Source organism: Homalodisca vitripennis, chromosome X (genome assembly GCF_021130785.1).
Source record: "Homalodisca vitripennis isolate AUS2020 chromosome X, UT_GWSS_2.1, whole genome shotgun sequence".
NCBI classification, from domain to species: Eukaryota; Metazoa; Arthropoda; class Insecta; order Hemiptera; family Cicadellidae; genus Homalodisca; species Homalodisca vitripennis.
In genome coordinates, this window is record NC_060215.1 from 28,829,435 (window position 1) to 28,850,733 (window position 21,299).

Consider the following 21,299-nt stretch of genomic DNA (forward strand, 5'->3'; position numbering starts at 1 on the left):
ATCTTATAACAGAATGGATCTCACAATCGGCGAGATTACTAATTGTCTTAAACATTTTAAACGTTCAGAGGAAACACAACTAAAATGGCGTAAATCGATAGCCAATGAACAAGGACGACTAGTGCACATGTGCTGGACACCGATTGCATCACTACGGTGTCAGTAGAATGAAACGGTACTTACTTTCTGAACACGCCACATAAGTTGCCAGTCATTTTTTATGCATATAGCGTCTTAATTGGAGTTTCAAATTAAATAGTGCAACCTAGTTATGAATTAGCTGAAGCTTTACCATTTTCTATAAGCCCAATAAGTTATCTGCTATCTTAAAGTTTCCTAAAATAACTTATAAAATGAAAATAAATAAATAGATCAGGGTTATTACAAAAAGTCTTTAACCCTTCATCGGGCGCTAAACGGAGTTTTCCTCCGTGTATTTTTTATTATTAAAAATAGTACTACTTTTCTGATGTTGGCAGTCGTTTCCCGCAGTGTACTTCACGAGCATCTTTCAGGAAAGCGAAACAATAGCCTCCCGCTTATCTTTGTCAAAATCTGTCAGTATGACGTCTACTTCCGTACGAGACTGGACGATTCCTCCGTGAGCGCCCGATGTTGTGTTTGTAGTGCTTGGACGAAATCTCCGTGAGCGCCTTATTGTGTTTAGTTTTTATGGAGTACTAATCCGTGTGCGCCTAAATGTATGACCTGTGATGGTTTCTTTTTAAGTTTTACAATATATTTTATTTGAATTTTGTGAAATGGAGAATGAAGACGAGAGACTTGTCAGTACAGTACCCGTGTGCTAGGGAACATTTCAGTACTGTTTATGGAGTGAACATTGTCGTTATAATAACCAGAAGGAAAATGTTTTGAAACTTTTGTGTAGTATTAAAAAAATTTTAGTAAAGAATACATTTTTGAGTAATAATTGACATTACATTGTATAATAACTCAAGAATTGAAGGAAGTTGTTTTTGTAAGAAGTTAAAAATTAAGTTAATTTCCATATATTATTACAGTAGGTTAAACATTTTTACAATTAATTGCATTATTCCTTAAAATAAATCATGTTGTTACTATACAATAACATTTTTTAAGATTTTGAATTTCTTATTTGGAAAATTCATTACATAAGAGAGTAATTTTTATTTAACTTCTAAAAATGAATATATTACATTGTAATTAAATCCGTAAGAATATTTAAACAAATAAAAACAGTTTAAAAAACTATGATATCCATTATTCGCTAACCTGGAGGAAACCTACGTGAGCGCCTGATGGTGTTTCTAATTTTAAGCGCCTGATGGAGGGTTAAGAACTTGTTGGTTTTTCTAAGTGTTTGAAAGTAAGTCCAAGACCAATTAGATAACATTAACCTTCTCTTAATGTCCTAAAAAGCAAATGTTACCAGTTTAAAAATGACATACTGTAATGAAACAAAGAGAACTTTCTAAAGATAAACAAGTAAATATATACAGTCCTGAGCAGCTCACTTTCCTGGCCATTGATGATGGTCTGAAAGTCTTTTGTCATCAGCCCCAGGTTGAGTGTTGGTGTGTTACAGCTCCACACTCTAAAATAAGAAAATCTTTAATCCTTAGCAATTGGCACTGAAATGTGTATGACTTTCCTGCAAGCTACATTTTTTGTGGAAAAACGTTTTTTTCCATGTCTATAAAACCATGTTTATAACAAATGTTTTTTATTTTCACTTACAACTCAAAATTAAAAATAGAATTACAAATTGTAAAGTTTAAAACTAATTAAATTTTGTATCATTAAATTATTTTACAGAAAGTCACATTTTGAAATAATTAACAAGTTACTACAAGCCAAATCTAAGAAATACACTAATATAGTAATATTATGTACACATATTGTAAACACAAATGAAGTCTTATTTACTAATAGTAATCTTGTAAAAATAACAATGTGTTCTGAAAATAAGAGTTCAATAAATAATAATATTAGTAAAGTGCAGAAAACTGCATTGTTAATTTAAAACAAAAGTCATTGTAAGGGAAAAATAAAATGGAATAAATAGTTTTAGATGCAATCAACATCAGTATTAAGGGCCCCATACACCTGCGAGTCTGGTTCGCGAGCCTGGCTTGCCGAGCCTAGCTCACGAGCCGGACCCGCTGATTATTCACCATACACCTACGTATCTTGTTCGCCCAGTTGCAAACATGAGTTTTTCGAAGAAGTCTGCAGCTGCGGTCATAGTGTTAGATGAGCTAGGTGTATTTAAGAAGCTCCGCTTCTCGTGCTGTCACGAACATTCCTCATTTCCTTCCTGAATACTGCCCTAAGGTTATAAACTTTCCTTTTTACAAAGTTAATGTCTGCATTCGGAATTTTTTCTTTCGTAATTTGGAGGAGATGTTCCCAGGCAGTATCCCGTTTAAACTTGTTGGAATACTCCGCACTTCGTACCTTCCACAAACACGGCAAATTTCGATACTCTTCAATAAATGTTGTTAAAAAATCAGGGCTCATAAATAACTTGGAGTCAGCCATGTTAACTCAAAACCCCTTACCGTTGCCGGAACGAGTGGTGCGTAACGTTTGGCCTGCAGTAGTGAAAACGGAATGAACAGATTTTTCGGTGGTGGGGGCACGAGTCCGATCCGTAATGCGCCATACACTGGCGAACTGATACCCGAGCCGAGCCGCACAGCAAGCAGTGGCGGATCCGGCTCGGCTCGCCTGAATTTGACTCGGCTCGGCTCTTTATTGTCCATACACTGACGGATTTGGTCCATTTCTAGGCGAGTCGAGCCAGGCTCGCGAGCCAGACTCGCAGGTGTATGGGGCCCTGTAGATGGTGTAGATGTTTTAGTAGACAATATACGAATCCCTGGACCCCGTTTTTGGCCCTATAATGAATGTGTAAATCGCAATAGCCCTGCGCTCTGTTCACCTCATATTGATTCCTAATTTATGTATCTGGGAACACTATACAAATGTTTTTTTTTTTTCTCTCTCTATTCCATATATGTGTTTGGCTTTTAACTTTGTTCTAAGCTTAACATTTATCCATACCTATGGTCTATTAATTGCTAATGTTAATTTTAAACTATTACTTTTTTGTCTCATAATAATTAAGAGTGAACAGACTCCTGTTTCTAGAATTACATAAAACTGAGAAACAGCAGCAAAAACTAGCTCTGTTACACTCACACACCATTGCTTCTTGTTGAAATCTGTTTTATTCAAACTGTAACAAAGGTTGTTGCTATGCACAAATTTAATTGTAAGAAAAGTTTTTATATGAAAGAATGTTCATATATCAGCTCCTAGTATATAAATTTATCTTTTACAAAGTTTGTTGCTACACAAGAATGTTTTATAGCAGCTCTTATAGCTTCTTGTATTTATATCTATTTATAAAACAGGTCTTTGCTATGTAAGAATGCGTGCATATTAGCTCGTACCATCTAAATCTATAAGTAAGAAAGATTATCACTACACACGAATACTTACATAATTTCGGCTTCTAGTGTTTACACCCACGTGTAATAAGGATTGTTGCTATACACGAGCTCATACACACAATATCCTTATTTTTAGACATTTCTCTGTCTATTTTGATCAGTTTGATGTTTGTATTAAATTATCATGTTCACATGGTATCTTTGTACACTTAGGTAATATCCAGTAACAATAAACCAATAATTTGACTTAGCCTTATCGCTTCGTGGTTCAGAAAGATTTGACAAAAGACAATATATGATCTCAAATAAAATATGCAACACAGCATCAATAACTATGTTACAAACAATATGTTGGAACCAAACAAGCATGACATATGATATAGTGCTAACAAATTATGTGTGACATGGAAGAAACAATTTAAGCTGAAAATGCAATCTAGCATCAATAAATAAGCTATAAATGATAGGTTGTGATTCAATAAATTTGTACAGTTTGATACGGCACAGGCTAACATCTAAATCGATGCGGGTGGAATAATTTGGATTTAAAAAGGGATACAAACTTAAATTAACAAATTAGTGATCATTTTAGAAGGATGTTATTATTAGTATGTTATGTTATTAATATTAGTATTCTTATATGGAAACTAGGCAATCATTACAAAAGCATAGGCCCAACCCTCTGGCCGACACCGATGAACATGATGCTTCGGATCCTGTTTTCAGTTATTTGTCCAAAAATAGGAAGAGCTGAAATCTGACTTAACTCATATAAAGTTAACTCATCGTTCCATTATTGAAACAGCAAGAAACTCCAGAAAGTTCCCGACGGCTTGTAAAGTCCTCGGGTTTATACAAATTAAGTAACTAACACATTTATTTTTGAATGTTCATAAGTAGCAAAGAATTGGAATCAATCCATTATCTAGAATCAGTATAATCCAAATAAAACTTTGAATTCAAAATAGAACATTTTCAATGTATATGTTCTTATTTATTAAGTTTTTGTTAATTTCGTATCCAAATGCATAATAGTAATATTTTAAAACAGATTTTTGATCCATTTGCAATCGATATACCTATTAGTCCCATTAGATCACAAACAAACCATTAATAAAGTAGATTGCGACACTGTGCTTTGCTTACAAAGTAGCAATGCCTAATTATTTTTTTATGGATCTAATTAAAACAGTATAGGGAACTGAGCTGCTTAGAATTTCAGTAGGCAAATGTATGCACCCATGGAAAAATTAGTAGCAGCAATTAATAACCTTATAGCACTATTGATAGCGTAGTAGCAAGTCTTCTCATTGTAGTGCTATATTAATAGCACAGTAGAAAGTAACCACATTGCAGTACTAGTAATAGCGTAGTAAGAAATCACTAGGTTGTAGTAGTACTGATAGCATAGCAACAAATGATGTTATTGGGTTGTCATGCTATAAACTTGTTATAGCTAAGCACCAGAACTAATGTTCATCACCTCCCTATGCCTTCCATTAACATTTGATTACTGAATTGGGCATTCAAAGAATTAGTAAGATTTTGTTCATGTCTGATGTCTATACCTCTAATATAATCTTCAGACTGCCATTAACAACCTACTACACTATTGGATTTCATAGTCCTAGATCGATGAAAAAGCTTTTCTTATGTTATGTTAAGTTTAGTTTCTTATACTACTCATATTGGGGAAGTCTGGAATGTTTTATAACATTAATAAACTGCAATTTTCCTAAAAAATTTATTCAGCATTGTAAATAGTTTTAAATAAGAAGTTACAAAGTCTTCTTATCTCCTCCTGGTTGAAGTTTTTCCAGAGTCTACCAGGATCATATCATATTCCTTGATGGTGTGAGGAACAAGAAATTCACAATGTGTCAAGAAAATCATTTGGCCTGATCCCGAACTGTAGATCACTGATTATGAGCAAATCCATATCTTGTTTCTGGACAAGCTGGAGAAGGATATAATTTACAACTTAGGAGGATTTCTTGGAAAACTACTCTATGTTATTTTAAACTGCAGACTCTTATACCTGAAGGTGCATCTTGTCTTGGGCAATTTTCTGTATAGACAGCACCAAGCTTCTTCTTGGCAGATGCTATAGTTGTGGCCCATTTCTCTTCTTTTAAAACATTTACTTTGAGGTCTTTTGTTTGGTCTCATGCAGTCTGCTCACAGTTGACCAAAGCTGAAGCATTTCTTTGGTCTGGTGATCTCCGAATTTTACCCATCCTATCCTGATGGAGATCATGACAAGAAGTATGTTCGCTGCGTGCTCCTTGTGGTGTTCTTCAGCTGACCACTTTTATCCCTATAAGATTGGTTCATAGAGATTTTCAACTTGATACCATTGGCTTTAGCCTCATATGCATTAGGCAAACTATCCAGGTACGTGGTCTCCAGTGCTCCCATGATCTTCAAACATCGCAGTGTGGTACTCTCCCTGAGAGTTTCTTCAATGCAGCTATGGACATCTAACTGCATTCTGCTGAGCTTGACAAGCGCTTAATCTCTTCGTACCTGTCAGATTGCTTGAATCTCTATACCCAAGAAACATTGTACTTTACATAGACAACACATAGCTTTACATAGCTTGGTATTTATTCAGTTCTCCTTCAGACTGCTTGCCAAACTGGTAGACTAGGAAAGGCATTTTGTGTTCGGAAATTTCTGTAGAGAGGTGTAGAATGTCTTTAACATTCTAAAGATAGACTGCTGTACTACTTATCTCTTTTTGGTTTCATCCCTCATTTCACCTTCTATTGCTTGGACCTACTGCCAAAATTGAGTCGTTAAGGACTCTCATGTACTGATGTTTCTTTTGCATGTGGAGTTGTAGGCAGAGATCTTATAGTGACATTGGCTTCCCGACTTTATTCTTGATTTGGTATGTTGAGCTTCAAATCATGTTATTCTTGATTTGAGAGTTTTAGCTTCAACTAACTCAATATTGAAGGCATGCTTTTAAGTGATCATTCTCATGTTTTTGGATCCAGATGTCTGGAGAGAGTTTTGACAGATTCTTCTTCCTTTTTCTGAACCTCTGGCTTTTCATCACAATGGTGATGAATGTTCTTCTTAACCATTTATTTTTGGTTTACGGCACAGCATTTTTGGTCTCTCCCCTTTCAAAAAGTTATTGTTGATTCTATAACTCCTGCTGGAATTAATATTTAGGACTCATTTGTTGAATGGAAAATACATTTTAGGTTGATTTTTGAAAATTATTACTGTTTTCATCTTTTCACTTTGAAAAATCATCACCACATTTTTTATACGTTTTAACTATTTCAGAAGTTGAGAACAAACATAAATAACAATGATATTTATATCATTTTGTATATTTCAGAGATGAAACTGCAACAAGTTTCCTAAAATATACATAAACTGTAATTGGACTGTGACATTCAAAATCTAAAGTTAACTGTCAAGAAAATTATGCATCCTTATCCAGTTGTGGACATTTTAATATTCAATCATAAATTGGTATTAAACAAACTACCTCAAAAAAAATGTAAAAAAAGTTGCTGTATAGTGAATATTAAACAAGTATTGTTCATTCACACCTGGTTGGACAAAATATTTTCAAATAATAATATTCAATCATAAATTGGTATCGACCTACCTGTTGTTTTACAGCAAAAATAAACAAGTAGTTTGTTCATTCACACCTGGTTAGACAAAATATTTTCAAATAATAATATTCAATCATAAATTGGTATCGACCTACCTGTTGTTTTACAGCAAAAATAAACAAGTAGTTTGTTCATTCACACCTGGTTAGAAAAAATATTTTCAAATAATAATATTCAATCATAAATTGGTATCAACCTACCTGTTGTTTTACAGTGAAAATAAAACAAGTAGTTTGTTCATTCACACCTGGTTGGACAAAATATTTTCAAATAATAATATTCAATCATAAATTGGTATCAACCTACATGTTGTTTTACAGAAAAAAATAAACAAGTAGTTTGTTCATTCACACCTGGTTGGACAAAATATTTTCAAATAATAATATTTAATCATAAATTGGTATCAACCTACCAGTTGTTTTACAGTGAAAATAAACAAGTAGTTTGTTCATTTCACACCTGGTTGGACAAAATATTTTCAAATAATAATATTCAATCATAAATTGGTATCAACCTACCTGTTGTTTTACAGTGAAAATAAAACAAGTAGTTTGTTCATTCACACCTGGTTGGACAAAATATTTTCAAATAATAATATTCAATCATAAATTGGTATCAACCTACATGTTGTTTTACAGCAAAATTAAACAAGTAGTTTGTTCATTCACACCTGGCTGGACAACATTGTTTCAAATAAAAAAAAATAAGCAATCAGTGATTGTTTAGTTTGTGTTATAAAAGTTAAAATGAACTTCATATGAACTTTAAAATTGAGTTAAGCGCTTATTTGGCTGGTTATAATATTTCTAATAATCTGCATTTGGAAAAGAAAATAAGCCCCATATGCTACCCCTGTTATGTGTATGAGACAACAGCATGTCACTAAGGAAAGCGTGTATGCAAATGACTTCCAAGGATTGTGATAATATAGAGAAAATACTAATATCAATTCTAGAGTACTATTAGATCCGTAGATACCGTAGCTATGGTGGGAAGAGTTGATTCAATGTGTATGTTAAGTTTAGCTCCAGTTCACCTTCCTGTTAGTGCAGCATCAGGAATCTGATGCTGTCACAGACTTAACTCCTGGAATCTGGAATAATGTTCATCCAAAAAATTCGGTGACGTAGAAACTCAAAACGAACTCTTTACATTGTTTCGACATTAGAGACACTTAGGCTACAAAATATAAAATTATGGTGTAATATAGGTGAGACAATGATAATACCTCTTTGCCTTTTTTATATTTTGTAGTCTAGGTGTCTCTGATGTCGAATCGACGTAGAGTTCGTTTTGAGCTTCTTAGTTACCAACTTTTTTGGATCTCTTCAGACGAACATGACTCTTGATTCCAGGAGTCAAGTCTATGATAGTATCAGATTCTAGACTCTACACTAAGAGGAAGGTGAACTGGATCCAAACCTAAAATTCATATTAGATCAGAGTGTTATTATGCTGTACTGTTCGCCCGTACTAAATATACAATCACAGACCTATTCCAGATTCTTTTTAAAAGTATATGTCATGTAAGTTGTTATCTGAATGACCTTGAATGTGTTACATGCTCTTATAAGAAATAGGGAGCGGATGAATACTTGAAATGCTAACAGGATTGTTACATTTGTTTGCTATTGTTAAGCGTAACAAACATACTTTAAACATGAATCTTCAGGAACTGATATCTGCTCTCTTTTCCTGGGTATACTTAAACTTACTTTTACTGGGTATACTTTTAACTTAAATTAAAAGTTTAAACTTGTAGAACGATTAAGAAATTTAACTAAAAGGGGCATGGTAAACACTATATGTTTCTTGATATGTTAATTTTGTAAGTTTAAACTGTGTTTTAGGTTTTATGACGAAGAGAGCAGTTACCAGTTCGTAAAATATTACGCTTTTTACACATAACAAAGAAAATGACTGTAACATAACATCATTAACTTTCATTACATCCAATGAAAGAAACAAAGTGATATTGAGATTATCAAAGTGATATTTGTAGTAGATAGTAGACCATCAATATAAATACTGAACTTGAAGTGTTGCATGTGTATGGTACCCTATGTTCTTGGAAGCTGTATAGAATAAGTATATAGCTAGTATAATAATGTGTCAAACATCGTAATATTTCAGCATCAAAAGTAATCCCGAAAACTAATTAGTTTATGGTTACACCTTTACAACCACATCTATATCTGTCTTTTGTAAAGCCTTTGGTCAGTTGTCCTGTTTAACTTGGTTGTCCTTTGTTGCAGTCCCAGGGCAACAACTACACGCTCCTCCAAGATTGTGGGCTAGAAGACAACACGTTATACATGCTTCAATAGAAAATATTCTAACTGTATTTTATAGACCTTCTAAAGGCAATAATTTTCCTGAGTGATTATCATTTAAGGTAAATGTTGGAGATGTACTAAATACTTTAATGGACTAATGCATTTAAAGTCAGTATGGTTTATATTTAGCTGCTGTCAATTGAATTAACATTTTTAACCTGTTACTTCTAAATAATTAAGTTACGGTTGTGTCTGGAATTAACTTAATGATCTGGCATGTTATTTGTTATTGTTAAATTTGATTACGGCGATTAGTTAATGAAATTAGCCAACTGTGTATTTTAGTATTTACTTGTATATTAAAAATGTTGGTTTTAGGATAATAAGAATTAAAACACTGAATCACTTTTGTAAGTAGGAAAATAATGTGGTTCAGCGTCGCGCACTCACGCCTAACTAACAGAACAATTTGTGATGGGTGTGAGAAGATTTGGATCATTGTCTCTGATATCCATAAGATCACAAGTGCAATTTGAAAGATTCTATCTTTCCCACAAATAGTACCTCTGAAGAGCACATCACTGTTTAATATAAGTGTTTTCTGTAAGATCGTTAGTTTCAATGCACTATATAGGTTTTACACTATTTGCATGGATGTATATATTGCAAAGCTTTACCCACTCTCAATTTATCGTAAATTTTAATATATTAAAACGAATTAATCGAGATGTTTTATTTTTATACATAACTTTATACATATAATATTGTATATGTATAATAATTTTAGTGATTATTTTATTTGTTGCTTTTATTTTTTGATTACTTTATAACTGTTATTTCTAAATCCATGATAGTTTTTCTATTGAAGCTGGATTTCATTGTGTACACATATAAACCTGTTATCGTTTTCGATTACGATTTTATGAATCTTATGTTTATCAGTTCAAGTACCTCAAGATCATTTTAAATTATTGCAGCGGTTTTTAATATTTTAATGGTATTGTTAACTAATAATATTTACTTAATTATTTTCATCTATAATACTCTTCATTTACTAATTTTTAGGAGTACATAATTGATAGGATAGCATGGATAAGCATGCAAATCCTAAATTATTGTTATTAGTTTTCCTTTTTTCAGATTGTGTGAGCTTTTGTGGTGTTAATATGAAATTATTTGGAGTAACAGTGCCAAAACACACGATACATATGTCAATCAATGTTAGAGGATCATCATTTATTACATTACAGAATAAATTTATCATTTTTTATTATTCAGAATATTAATGTACTGTCGTCTGGGGTTTAGTTGGCAATACTGCTTTGTTTTATTACAATTTAATAGTATTGTTCGATTGTTATAGATGTCAGTAATAGGATCTTAAGAGTGTTTGGTCACCATGTAAATTTTGTCCTAAAGATATTTTGTTGTTCTGATAATGAAAATTGGCTTAAGAATGTAAAAGTGGTGTTTAAGTGTTTTATACTAACAATACTGTGAGTGTCAATTCTGTTCGTTATTTTGTAGGTAGCTCAGAGACAGTTTCAATTATTTAAATAATATGTGCCATTACTTTGTCAAAGAACTGCGCTAAAGTCCCATCACCTATGATTGTATTAGTTTACTTTATTATCCTCCTCTGCTCTGAATGTTTTTCTACACTATGCTGCTATCTAGGATTGATATGTAAAACATATTGTACAACACTCCATTACATTATTGAAACAGTAATTTTTATGACATTGCCAATTATTATTTTTTCTATATAAACCTTGTAATCATAATAATTTTTAAAACATTTTTGTATCGAATTTCATGAGCTTTACAAGAGAATTAATAAAATTATAAAAATATGAATAAGCATTCTATCGCGGCAGATCAACAAAATAAATCCAGCCCAAAAGCATGTCGCACATTCATAACTAATAAAAACTATATTTTTATAGTCTATTGTCAACTGAATAAATAGAGATATTTTGACAAAAAATCAATTTGGTGATCAAACATCCTTAAATATAATTATAATTTCTTTGTTGACATAAATTTCACACACACGAGAGACTTTAACCCTCGAATCAGCAGTTGATATTTATCTAACTGGCAGGTTTTTTTTGGTGATTTAGAGATTTTTACTTGGTATCACTTTGTTCTCAATTAACTAGGTAATAATATGATGTGTAATATACTCCAAAATATAAATATGTAAAATTTTCTTTGTTAGTCAAAGTTATAAACACCGGTTGAAAACTTAGGTGGGCAGTATATTTAGATAGTTACTTGAATAACTTAAAAATGTCAAAATAGCCAAAATGGTCTAAATTTATTTTTGTTTTAAAAAATGGATAGTTTATTTGGTTTTTAGAAATATATGTCTTGTAGTACATAAACTGGAAGTATTACTTGAAACTAATAATTTGTTACCATGGAAGCATAAATTTTAACGAGGAAAATTATAGCATGAAACACATAACTTGTTATCAAAACGTACTCTTTAGCACTTATTATAATTAAGTTATATAAATAAAGATAAATCAATAAACATGATATGTTACATAAAAACAATTACATAAAAAAGACCAAGCACTGCCGATAAAAATAGCATTATTTAAAACATTGGACAAACAAACCGATCAACTAGTTTCAGCAACTGTGTCTGACGTTACAATTAAAAATTATGGTTTTTAATTATTTTTTAAATAAATTCACATAAAAGAACAGATAAAGCCATTACTATAGTCACCTGTTCATCATATTTACAATGGTATATAAATCATATCAGTTATTTCAGTACGTATATAGGTAAAAAATAATCACAACAGCCAACGGCACAAATCCGTTGATCGCATTTGAGTAATGTCGTAATCAAGAATCAAGAATCAAGAATCAAGATGTTCAACAGATGTTCTGTTGATTTCTGCTTCGAGGGTTAATGAATATTTCTATATCATATTTTCAAAATTCCTGCAGTATTTTTCATGCTTGTTATATGATATAACATATTGAACATGTGCATGCGTTCATGATGTTAAATAAGAATTTATGAAATTCATTACTAACAAACAAGCGAAAACAAGTGCTTGGTTATATTCAAGCGTATGTTTACCAATAAAAAATCTTGGTGACACATCTTCAGGAAAAGTACTATAGTGGAAACTGCCTTGGTGGTACACATTGCCAACTTAATCCCGGACGGACACTAAACCTATAGATGTATGTGTATATTTTTTTATTTTATAGAAAAATATATAAACTAAAAAGTTATCAATTTAAAATAGTTCCAGTGATTGTTCTAAGCATTCATGTGTATAATAGTTTTACTTATTTAAGCAAATGTTTGTTTATTATTGTTATTTAATTTGCATGTCATGAGATATTTTAAGTTACTTTGTTATTTAAGTAAGATACATATTTACATGGTAGTCTACTTAGTACTTTACTAATTACTTATATTAATACTGGTGATCTATATATATGGATTTTATTTTTTTAGTCTTGCAAGTATGTTTTGTTTTATTCTTTTTCAGAGTAAATTATTTTGGATTTAATGATTAGTCCTGAACTGTGATGTCAGCGTGGGATGGGTGTCCGCATAGATAACTATAAACTGTTTACAGTATCCTTGAAAATTAATTTGATCTCACTAACACAATAATGATACTTTCACAATGTACAGTACTAAAGCTTGGATTGCTGTTCAATCTTATGTATTTTATAGTACACATTCTATATTTTCAATTTTCCAAACATGTATAGCATAAACCGTATGTGATATACTTTTGTTTTACTACGTTATTTGGTTATTTTTGTTATATACGAGATTATACACTTTTCTAATCTTTGTACTAATTAAATCTTTTCTTATGAGGCATGAATAAATATTTGTTCATTTACACTATATAATACATTGGTTGCTCTAAAATGCTACAGGTAAATTGGTTATTTTAAAATATCAGGGGTAAAATGATAACTTCTAGTGCAGTTTCTTGTGAGATACGTTTCTTATAGCAAATTTAATGTAAAGTACCTATCTGTAAAATAATGTGGTTTTATTTGCTAAGCTGGCTTCCTTTTTGTTAAGCCTGTAGATATAAAAAGACCTGATGAGCATTCTCAGTGGGCACTCATCCGTAAACAATAGCACAAGTAATAGCAATACTCAGCTACTGGTGCTTATATTTTCAACTAACATAACTTCAATAAGTTCTCATTACTTGTGTAACTCCATTGTAACATTATAAATGGTCGCATTCGTAATATTTCTCGATGCAAAAATTCAAGTCCGTAACCTCTCATTGAGTTCAGTGTGAGAATCCGCCTTACAAAATGGTTAATATAGTTTTATCTGATTGTATACATATATGCTGTGACTGATTAGTGTATTTCAAAAGAAATAAATTAATGTTTTTCAAAATTTCAACAGACTATCACAAATTATACAATTTCTGGTTGAATTCTAATCATTAAATCTCTTTTAACTACTGTGAGAACAAATACGCCAATTGTCAGCTTACTTTTGTTAGTAGGACTAGGAGAATTAGTGACATAGTGTTCAATACAGTAGGCCTATACCTAACATAGATAGATTCTGGGTTGTTTATGCCTCATTGACAACAGTTATTTTCCTGGCCTTTGGCTTCTAATGTCTCGTGCAGATATATTCAGTTACACTGACAAGAATAAGCATTTTTTCATTCCAGGGGACCCTAATAAACCCATGTCAATTGAAATTCCAAGTTTACAGAGCTGATTTTATGAAGAATCATTTAATTATAAACCATTTCCATCATAAAATGTATCACATATATTGTAGACATCTTACAGACATTTCAAAGAGCTTTTTGTGATATTAGTGGAAACACTTTGACGTAAATCAAACCTTGATGTAATATAAAACTATCAAACTCAAGTGGACACTTATTATCATTATGTTATTATTTTATTGTGTGTTTTTTTTTTTTTTTTTTTTTTTTTTTTTTTTTTTTTTTTTTTTTTTTTTTTTTTTTGAGACACAGTGATCAGTCAATGAATGGCACAATGTATATGATTGATTTCTTGTGTAATCTTTTGATTGAATATTGTTTGTTCATATTGTTCTAAATTTTGAATTCTATTAGATTTGATGCATTTGTTTTGTTTTCTGAGGAGGTAGCTCGCACTTAGTACTTTGTAAAAGAACCACATAATCATTAAATGTGTGACCTCATAAAAAGTTAAAGTGTTAAAAGCAATCTAATTATTTGTTAAAAGCAATCTAATTATTTGTTATACTTACTACTTAATCGAAAAGCAATATAAAGGTAGAGATATCGGTTTAGAGACTCAAGGTGCTATGACTGGGTTAGGTTAGAGATAGTGCAGGCCCTAATCCTGTTTTCTGCACTTTTTATCAGTACTGTACACGTTGTAATCCTTGGTAAGAACCTTGCACAGGCCTATGGCCAATGTGGATAGGTAAAATACGGCTAAAATGTCGATACCTCCTTAGATGACATTGCACCATGACATAAAGTAATTTTTATCGGCCATTTACTAAAGATAAAATGGAGAATGTTATGCAACAAGGAATCAACCCTCAGTTTGGTCAGTTTTGAGGTAATAAATTGATTCCATAGAGTAAAAAACACACTTGCCAATGACGCAGTGTAGCGGGTACAGCAATTATCGCAAGATAACCGATCAAGCAACGTCAAGCGTGGCCGCTGCTTGGATAGGTGACCGCTGAGCGATCCTGTCCTTGCAAGCGGCCCGCCTGCCCGGCCATTGGTGGTGGTTCGGAAGTCACCTTTAAGCCGTTGGTCCCCAGGTTAAGTGTTAGAGAGGGCTTCTTAGCCCTAACTTCGCCTGGTAAAATAAGACATTCTTTTCTTTACTTTATCTGAAAGTAAAATTCATATGGTCTTGCTGAATTCCGTTTTGCTAATACAGCGGTCTGAACCAACCAACACAAACCTATATAGAATTTAAAATTTTGCAACATAGAACCAACCAGCCACTTGAACCAACCCACATTTAAAAATCCATAATTGAATATTTCAGCAAGGAACCAAGATGATGTTGGTTCCTTGTTGCAAAATAGAGTTTAGATTGTTTATGAAACCAAACTTGTTTACGGTTCCATTAAATAAATAAATAAAATCATTGTGAAATGTTTGTACCTTAGCTTTTTTTAATAATAATCTATTTTTAATGTTAATTTCTGCATATGCAGGCCTAACTTGTTTGTTGTTAAAATACAAGCTGGTTGGTTCTTTGTTGCTAAACCAAAATATCTATTCAAGCTCTTAAATAATATTTGAAGAGTTTGGTCATTAAGTAGCTACAAAAGCCAAAATTTGTATTTAAAAACTACAATAAAAGAAGGACCTTTTCATCGCAAGTATGCCAAAGATATTGACAAAAGAAGATTCACTTTTTGAATGAATTAAAGGTCTGCAGTAGTATGTTTGTGTATACCTTGAGTACATCAACAAAAGGATAAACACTGTTCTGACTAAATGTAGAAAGAATGACGCCAAAAATACCAGAGGTGTAAGAGGAGGACATAACAAAACCCCTGAAAGTAAAGTAAAAGAAGTTGTAAACTTAGTGACAAGGATTCCTAAGTATGTATTACACTATAAAAGGGAAACTACAAGCAAGCAGTTCTTTCCTATGGATATGACAGTACAAAAGATGTATGATCAGTTCAAATCTGAGGTGAAAGACACCTTGAAACTTGCGGTTAAAAAAAATGTGTTTTGTACTAAATTTAATTTGACAATAAAGGTACTAAAAACAGATTGTTGCAACAGATGTGATTCTTTGGAAGTGGCGATAAAAATGAAGTTGTTGAAGGTAAAAAAAGTGATAAGACATAAACAAGAAGAATACTGGAGCGAAGCAACATTGGCCAGAGAAAATATGAATGTAGATATATTTAAAGAAGCAAGAGCGATGAAAAGCTTGAAGTAATAACATATGACTTAGAGAAAACCCTTCCCTTACTGAGATTACTAACAAATTTAATATTTTATAAGAGACATCTGTGGCTGTGTAACCTTTGAGTCCACACTGGAAAACGGAATCAGGTTCATAGTATTGTTTGGGCTTAGAATGAAGCGGGAAGAGGAGCACAGGAAGTAGGGTCATGACGTTTTTGTAGTGAGTTCCTAGAATCTGGTGTAGAGGAGTTGATCATGTGGTCAGATTCATGCAGTGGCCAAAATCGCAATTTTAAAATTGTACTAATGATGAAATCCGTATTGGTAACCCATCCTACATCGAAGAAAGTAATTTTTAAGTATCTAGTATCAGGACACTCATTACCCAATGAATGTACCTTAAAATTCAGCAGAGGTTGTTTACACCAGATGATTATATGTTTGTGATGGAAAACTGCAAGAAAAGAAATAAAATAATCGTACTCAAAATAGTAAAGAATGATTTTGTTTCTACAGAAAATATAGAGACAAAAGTAACATATAGAAAAAGAGATGAAACAAATGAAAAGATAAGCTGATTTACAACTAAGGAAATTGAAATCACCAAAGATGATCCCTTCATTTTAAGTATGAAAGCTACTTTTGGGGGAACCCCTCAAAGGATGGACATACAAAGGAAAGGATCTGGGAGACCATCTGCGTTAGTTTATTCTTCGTCGTCCAAAGTACTGTGGCCAGAAGGAAGCTGTGTCTGTCCCTAAGCGTAGACTTAAAATCTATTCTTCATTTAGTACCACTTGAAGCTCAGGGGTTTTATACTGGACTCGTAAGATGATCCCTTCATTTTAAGTATGAAAGCTACTTTTGGGGGAACCCCTCAAAGGATTGACATACAAAGGAAAGGATCTGGGAGACCATCTGCGTTAGTTTATTCTTCGTCATCCAAAGTACTGTGGCCAGAAGGAAGCTGTGTCTGTCCCTAAGCGTAGACTTAAAATCTATTCTTCATTTAGTACCACTTGAAGCTCAGGGGTTTTATACTGGACTCGTAAGCAGCGTAAATGTAAATGAAGATTTGGAAGGTTACAACGTCCCACTTTATTTTGAAGTTAACATACATAAGTCAGCCCTGTTGTTTTAAGTGTCAAAACAAGCATCGCTAAATAGATATTTTGTATTACTCCTGTATAAACTTATTTTTATTTGTAAATTTTTGTATTATTCTGTTTCAAAAATATTTGTGGGATAAAAGATTTGCATAAAATTAAATTATTTATCTTTATAACATTAACTATTCATTGCCTTCTCGTTAAACCTATAAGATTTTTAATCATTAGGATCTGTTTTAATCAGCAGAGATCTGCTATGTAATACCTTGCAAATCAATAGATAATTCTTATAAATCACTATGATTCTACAAACTCAAATACTATGGTAGCAGACATTCATTTAATAAGGCAAACAACTCAATAGTAAAAGGAACCAACCAACACCTTCTTCATATATAAAAAATGCAACAAGGAACCCCTTATTTCAGCTTTAAAAGTGTAAAATTGAGGTAAAATATGTAAAATCTTATATAAATAAATGTAAAATATCACTTTTTATCCTTTAAAAGTAATTTCAATTATTTAATTGTGGCCTATAATTTTAGAAGAGGACCCAAACTTAAACCAGTTTTTCTCAGATTATGAGTCAAGTGGGTTAGTACCTAGTTGCATAACACTGTTCAAATGACACCAACTTCTTTTGCATTTTTAAATCACTCCCCGAATCTTTAATCCATTTGTTTCTTAGTCATATATGCCTGTTTTTAATGTGCGAGAACAAAGTTTTATAAACTACTTAACTGTACATTTTGTAAAAATGTCAAATTAAATTTTATTATAAAATTAAGTATTGTACTTTCATAAAAGTGTGTAATTTTGCGAACTAATACGTTTTAGATGAAGCTTTGCCTGTTTTATTCAATAGTTTCTTTTAGTTTCTAACAAATTAAGATAAAAGTAATGTAGTGTACTATAGTTTAAAGAAATAGCAAGTAATTTTAACCCCCAGCTTAATGGGTTCTGACTGGTGTCATGCCTACTTGGGTGAATAGAGCTGGGTACAACAAAAGTTTCCACCACTGGTGGCGGGTGGGTGGTGGTGGTGAACCTGAGAGTATGGTGCTGAGGAAGTTGTGGGGGGGAGGTGATATCCTCCTCTGCTGAGAAAGATCGGAAGTCTAGCACTTCTATTGAAGGTAAGACTGACCAAAAAAGGAAAGAACCAGAGCGAGCAGAGAGTGTCACGCCTCTCCCGATCAAACAACTTGTCAACTTCTGTAGGCACCAGCAACAATCTGCAAGGTTCATGATGAAGGCCCCACCTGCCATCACTTAAACGAGAAGGGTGCAATCATCCGACCACTTTCTTGCCTCTCCTTTCTCGTTTCCTCTCTTCTGATTTCTTGTGGTGGCACTATGAGAAATCGATGCTGAAATGCACTCAAGAGATTGTTTTCCCCGGGGGCATTTTAGTTTCCAAAGACAACACAGAAAGTCTAATTTTATACTGTTTTTTTATTAATGTTAATTTGCTTTGGTTCTTCTACCTGCAGTAATGTAATATCATTAAACTGTGTGCATTGCATTCAGCAACTTTATTTTGAAATACAATTTATGTCTACCTAACAATTGTTTTTTCATTTCCTAACCCGACTTGTGTTTATCACTCAAATATATTAGCTATTATCAGAGTTACTCGATATGGTAGATGCTGGCCAGTGTAAAAGAAAAATAATGGATTAAAAGAAATTGTGAAAATTTAGTCTCAAGATTAATTTTAACAAGAGAAACAACTGTATATGATTGTACATGGTGATATTCAGTCAGATCATTTTAAAACTAATATTTACTTGATTCATACTTTAATTTATAGCACATTGAACAACCTACTTGTATTTCCAAATTAGTAAATTTCAAAGTTGAACCTATTTGGTGGATTAAACTAGATGTGAAGAATGTGCAACACGAAGAACTTAAAAAAACCCCTTACCCTCATATATTCTTTAATTGTATTAAATTTAAATTTTTAAGGAATGTTCATTATATTAGTTCATTATATATGTTCATTATCATTATACTTGAGTTCTAAGTACGGAAAGGAATTCCAAAATTTTCAAATGACAATCTCAACCTTGTGATACATCAAATAAAAAAGACAAAAACTAATTCCAGCACTTCTTTTAAAAAGAATTTTTAATTTCTAAAAATATGATAGATTTTTTGGAAATTGAAGTTTTACTTACATGTTTTGTGAATCAAATAAACTAACGTTTCCCTATGTGAACTGTAATTTCAAGATTTGAAAAACACAATAATATCTAAAATTATTATTGTGTTGAATTTGTTTGTTGTGTTTTATTAATCCTTTTTTCTAGGAATTAATGTTAAAAAGTTCTCCAAATTGTTGATAATCAATTTTCAGTTTAGAATGTCAAGGTGGCAGCTACAGTAGGAATGTACATTTCTTCTAACCGTACCAGATGAAATAATGATTTTCCAAAATATTAATAAGTATTGTGCATTTAGTCTAATAGAAAATTCCAAAAAGGCCATTACAACTTTTTTATTAAATGGAGGAGAAATTCATGAGAGAAATGTAAACAGTTTACATTTGTGGTTACAGTGGTATGTTACTTTGAGTTGGCATCAGATTCAGTACCATACTTTAAAATGTAAAATCTTAAATCAGAACTGGAATGGATACATTCTCATGTGACTGGTCGAAAACAGATGGTTGAGATTCCCTATATGGATGCTGACGGACTGCTAAAAAAAAAAACTTTCTCAAGAACTAATTGTCAGAACCGGGGTGCCCCAGGGATCGGTCCTTGGTCCTGTATTTTTTCTCCTCTTTGTAAATGACATAGCCGGGGTGTATTTCGGACTCTCACTTGTACTTATTTGCTGATGACACATCCCTCGTAGTCTCCAGTAAGAGTAAACCACAGCTGGAGAATCAAATTTTCATAGACGTGAGCTCATTATTTCAGTGGCTGGAGGAAAACTCTTTATGTATTAATACAGAAAAGACCAAGCTAGTTGATTTTGCAATCAGAAACCAGTTGGATAATGAATGTTTGAATATTATCATAGGGGATACCGAGTTTAGTCCGTCAGCCACTGTTAATTATCTTGGTGTTGTTTTTGACCGTAATCTGAACTTCTCAAACCATATTGAGAAAGTTACAGGTAAGCTAAGTAGCAGTATTTTTTTATTGTCTCGACTTGCCTGTTTCAAAAGTGCTGACATCCTCTTGTTGGCTTATCATGGTTGTTTTTACCCTTATTTATCTTATGCAGTACCAATTTGGGGCCATGAAGGCACCAAGACGCAGTATGTTTTCAGGTTGCAGAAGAGAGCTGTTTCGGATAGTTTTTCACTTGGCCGGAAATCAGTCATGCAGATCGCTATTTCGAGAGAAAGGCATACTCACTTTTCCATCAATATACATCCTCAACAGCCTGACATTTCTAATCAAGAATTTTGGTTTATTTACTTCTCATATTACACATACTCATAGATACCAACTCCATCACAACAATAACATAACCCTACCTTGCCATAGCACCACTTTTTTCAGAAATAAAACATATTCCTCCTGCATATCATTGTTTAATTCTCTACCTCAGTATCTAAAGAATGTTAAGGAGCCCAACAAATTCAAAAGCCAATTGAAAGAATTTTTAATTCAAAAGGAATATTACAGTGTCCAGGAATTACTTACTTGAGAAGAAAGACTAGTTTTAGTATGTTATGTTTTGGTTCTGTATGTAATGTTAAATTTAGTAATTTAGATAATTTTACTTTAATTTGACCTCTGCCTGTGCAATCCTTGTATTGTTTGTGGCAATAAATGATTAAATGATTTGAAACTACATCTGGTTATATTTTTACTCAATTGATAGACTCTAAACCTGATATTATAACAGTATATCAAGAACACTGAACTAAAGAAGGAGCAGTACACATAAG

General features: G+C 32.4%; 1 protein-coding gene across 4 annotated transcripts in view; it reads left to right on the top strand.

The window, feature by feature from the left end:
- The window catches only part of LOC124368855 (dual specificity protein phosphatase CDC14A-like), an 87,587-nt gene extending 68,635 nt beyond the window's left edge, over window positions 1-18,952 (top strand). For all 4 annotated transcript variants that reach the window (XR_006923014.1, XM_046826303.1, XM_046826305.1 and 1 more), the window contains one exon: window positions 9,337-18,952. Coding sequence is in view for 3 of the 4 variants with exons in the window: in XM_046826303.1 (XP_046682259.1) it covers window positions 9,337-9,379 (43 nt within the window). In the remaining variant the exon portion in view is untranslated. The remainder of the gene's footprint in view (window positions 1-9,336) is intronic.
- Window positions 18,953-21,299: the final 2,347 nt, after the last annotated feature.